The sequence below is a fragment of the Pipistrellus kuhlii genome, unplaced genomic scaffold (genome assembly GCF_014108245.1).
Source record: "Pipistrellus kuhlii isolate mPipKuh1 unplaced genomic scaffold, mPipKuh1.p scaffold_m20_p_101, whole genome shotgun sequence".
NCBI classification, from domain to species: Eukaryota; Metazoa; Chordata; class Mammalia; order Chiroptera; family Vespertilionidae; genus Pipistrellus; species Pipistrellus kuhlii.
The window spans coordinates 462,620-466,410 of NW_023425407.1; the positions used below are offsets into that span (position 1 = coordinate 462,620).

Genomic DNA, 3,791 nt, shown 5'->3' on the forward strand with positions numbered 1-3,791 from the left:
ATCAATAAAAAATATTTTTTTTTTAAAGGGGTGATTGGCTCAGTGGATAGAGCATTGGCCTGCAGACTGAAGGGTCCTAGGTTTGACTCTGGTCAAGGGCATGTACCTTGCTTGTGGGCACATTCCTGGTGGGGGGTGTGCAGGAGGCAGCTGGTCAGTGTTTCTCTCTCATCAATGTTTCTAGCTCTCTATCCCTCTCCCTTCCTTTCTGTAAAAAATCAATAAGATATATTTGGGGGGAAAAGGGGGGGGCGATGGGTCTTTGTCCCCTCTCAGTCTGTGGGGTTGACAGTGGATTGGCACAAGCTTCGTGGGGCACAGTGTGACACTGAGTTTTCACAAACACAGGCTCACCCTGCACCGGAATTTCCACTTCTAGGAGAGCATCCTGCAGAGACCCATCCGTGAGCTCACGGCACAAGGGTCCTCGTGGAGGTCACCTCGTGGCTCCTTAATAAAGGATCCATTGACCGGCCGGTGTGGCCCTGGGGTTGAGCATAGACCTATGAACCAGGAGGTCACAGTTCAATTCTCGGTCAGGGCACAGGCCCGGGTTGGCAGCTCAATCCACAGGAGGGGGCGTGCAGGAGGCAGCCGATCCATATTCTCCCTCATCACTGATGTTCCTAACCCTCCCTTTTCCTTTCCTTTCTGAAATCGATCAATATATATTTAAAAAATAAACATAAAAACTAAAGGATCCCTGAAGTCAGCCCCAGAACACCTACACACGGAGCAGGGCCAGCAGTGGGAGGGTCGGAGCGCTCTCAGCGGACACGGGTTTTAGCTGCTCGCGCCTGAGTACTCGGTGACGCTCACACCGGCCTGCGAACAAGAGGAAGTCAGGCGTGGGGTGCCCCCCCCCCCCGTGGTGCAGGAGCCACGGGGGCAATGGGGACCTCACGCTCTACTTGTTTAAGTTGCTCACAGAAGTCTTCAGTCCTTCAGTGGTGAGAGGACAGGAGCAGGCTCTTAGGAAACCAGCTGCTGGGGCTGAGGGGTCTTGAACTTCTCTCTGTGGGGGACCGAGTGCCCAGCCCGCTGTGCTTCCTCAGGGCTGCTGGCCAGGCCCCAGGGTGGCTCTTCTGCCCCCCACATCTGTGGGCTGGGACACTCCCCCCTCCACCTCCAGAGGAGACGCGCTGGGTGGGAACCAGCCCTGCGGACTGCACCCCTCTGGCACCCACTCTTTCTGCCTGGGAGCCTGGGGAGGCTGGGGAGCCAGTGGAAGGGGGAGTGGGGGGCAGGGGAGCCCTGGGAGGCTGGGGAAACAGCGGAAGGGGGAGTGGGGGGCAGGGGAGGCCTGGAGAGGCTGGGGAGACAGGGGAAGGGGGAGTGGGGGGCAGGGGAGGCCTGGAGAGGCTGGGGAGCCAGGGGAAGGGGGAGTGGGGGGCAGGGGAGCCCTGGGAGGCTGGGGAGCCAGGGGAAGGGGGAGTGGGGGGCAGGGGAGGCCTGGAGAGGCTGGGGAGCCAGCGGAAGGGGGAGTGGTGGGCAGGGGAGGCCTGGGGAGGGTGCCCCGCCCCGCCCGCCCTGTTCACTCCTGGGGAGACTATTTGGGTCCCGAGGTGCCCGGGCTCCGTCCTAAGCAGGACCCTCTCTCCGCTGGTCGCAGGTGCCAGCCCTCCCACCCCACGCCGAGGGCTCCCCACAGAGGGTGGCTGCAGCCCTCCACTCCCCGCACCTGCCTGCTCGCTGGCTGCCATCCGCCCGCCGCCATGGCCCGGCTCCTGCCCGTCACCCTCGGATGCCTCAGCCTCCTCTGCCTGCAGCTCCCAGGCACACTGACCCGCTGCCAGGGCAGAAGCCGGCAGCCCGCCCGGCCCAGGTGAGTGGGGCACAGACCAGCCTGTCCCCTGGCCGAAGCTGCAGAAACCAAACACCTGGGAGGCCCCCTCTGCCCAGCCCCTCCTCAGCACCCCCCTACCCTTCCTCCCCGTTTTTTTTTGGGAAAAACCCTGCGGCTAGGGCTTACCTCAAAATCAAGGGAGCCACTGGGCCCTGCGCACAGTGACCCTCAGAAGCCAGGGGTGCCCTTTTCCCAGGAGGGGCGGTGAATGGCACAGGGGCCTGGGCTACTGAGTGGCTGAATAGCCAGAATCCAGGTCCTAAGCCCCAGGAGGACCTGGGGCTCCCCCTGGCGTTCTCCAGGCAGAAAGCAGGGGCCCCTGAACGGCTGGGCTGTCAGGCTTACCTTTTCCATCTCCCCTGCAGGGCGCCTCCAGCCAGGACCCTCGCCAGCGGCCTGCAGCCCCAGCACCCTGCACCCCGGCCTGTGATCCACAAGCCACCCCAGAGGGGCGCCCGTCTGACCCCTGCCGCGGGTCATCCTCTCCAGAGTGGTCCCCGTCGGCACTTGAGCCCCCCAAGGCCCAGAGCCCAGCGCCTGCGGGTGGGCTGTGTGCTGAGCACCTGCCAGGTGCAGAACCTCAGCCACCGCCTGTGGCAGCTCGTGGCGTCGGCCGGCCCCCGGGACCCAGCCCCCATGGACCCCAGCAGCCCCCACAGCTATGGCTGAGGTGGGGCAGGCCATGCCCTAGCCAGATGCTGCACCCCAACCCCAGGGCGGCAGCTGAGCCCAGCCCAGCCTCCAGGGTTCCCGCAGGCAGCAGAGACCCCCCCACACACACACACCATGTGCTGCAGCGAGCTACCTTGTACTGCTTTGGACACGTAAACCTGCACCTGTGCGGCCCCAAGCAGGTCAGCAGGCAGAGTCCGGATGCCCAGGGTCTGTGCATCCAGCAGTGTGCATGCTCAGGGGACAAGTGTGCCCCTGAGGTGGCCGGTCGCACCCTACGCGGGAAAGGGCTTTGGAGGGACGAGGTTTGCTAGGGTCAAGGAGCAGAAGTCATTCCGAGCACCCAGGCACCACCTCCTGGCCCCCGGGAGCCAGGGGCCGCACTGCCTGGTGCGTGTGGCCCTCTCCCTGCTGTGCTCGCCGTCAGATTAAATCCTGGCTTTAGCCCAGCCGGCATGCCTCAGTGGTTGAGCATCAACCTATGAACCAGGAGGTGACGGTTCAGTTCCTGCTCAGGGCCCAGGCCCAGGTTGTGGGCTCGATCCCCAGTGTGTGGTGTGCAGGAGGCAGCCGATCCGTGATTCTCTCTCATCCTTGATGTTTCTCTCTCTCCATTCCTGTCTGAAATCAATAATAAAAAAATGTTTTTAAGAAAGAGCCGAAACCGGTTTGGCTCAGTGGATAGAGCGTCGGCTTGTGGACTGAAGAGTCCCAGGTTCGATTCCGGTCAAGGGCATGTACCTTGGTTGCGGGTACGGGATGTGCAGGAGGCAGCTGATTGATGTTTCTCTCTCATCGATGTTTCTTTTTTTTTTTTTTTTTTTTTAAATTTATTTATTTATTTATTTTACATATTTTAATGATTTTTTTTTGCCCCCCTCCCTCCCTCCCCTCATCGATGTTTCTGACTCTCTGTCCCTCTCTCTTCCTCTCTGTAAAAAATCAATAAAATATATTAAAAAAAAAAAAAAAAAGGTCACACGGTGTTCTGGGGCGGAGCAGAACAGACACCCCTTCCACGTCCCAGGGGCAGGCAGGCTGGACTGTGGACAAGATCTCCCAGCCGAGTAGCTCCATGAAACTGGGACCCCCAGTTTCACGCATCTCCCGGGGCGTGGGGATGGCACACAAGAGTGGGGGCTCCACAGGCAACCCAGGCTCCCTGACCCCTGCCCTGCCTACTGGGGGGACTCGCTGGGACCTGCTGTCCGGGGCCTGCCAGGACCCTGGGGAGGGGGACGGCGCACAGCAGGGTGCATGGAGCCCCTTGCAC

At 61.3% G+C, this 3,791-nt stretch overlaps 1 protein-coding gene across 1 annotated transcript; it reads left to right on the top strand.

Moving 5' to 3' along the window:
* Nucleotides 1-1,520: 1,520 nt before the first annotated feature.
* ADM2 (adrenomedullin 2) lies at nt 1,521-3,068 on the top strand. Its single transcript, XM_036430059.2, has 2 exons — nt 1,521-1,825; nt 2,212-3,068. Exons 1-2 carry the CDS (start codon nt 1,716-1,718, stop codon nt 2,513-2,515), a joined length of 414 nt encoding a protein of 137 aa, XP_036285952.1. The 5' UTR covers nt 1,521-1,715; the 3' UTR covers nt 2,516-3,068.
* Nucleotides 3,069-3,791: the final 723 nt, after the last annotated feature.

What these genes read in the sequence shown, in the direction of transcription:
- ADM2 (XM_036430059.2), top strand. Translation starts at nt 1,716, where the DNA reads ATGGCCCGGCTCCTGCCCGTCACCCTCGGATGCCTCAGCCTCCTCTGC. An exon ending in CGGCAGCCCGCCCGGCCCAG is followed by an intron (nt 1,826 to 2,211) that starts GTGAGTGGGGCA and finishes TCTCCCCTGCAG; the next exon opens with GGCGCCTCCAGCCAGGACCC.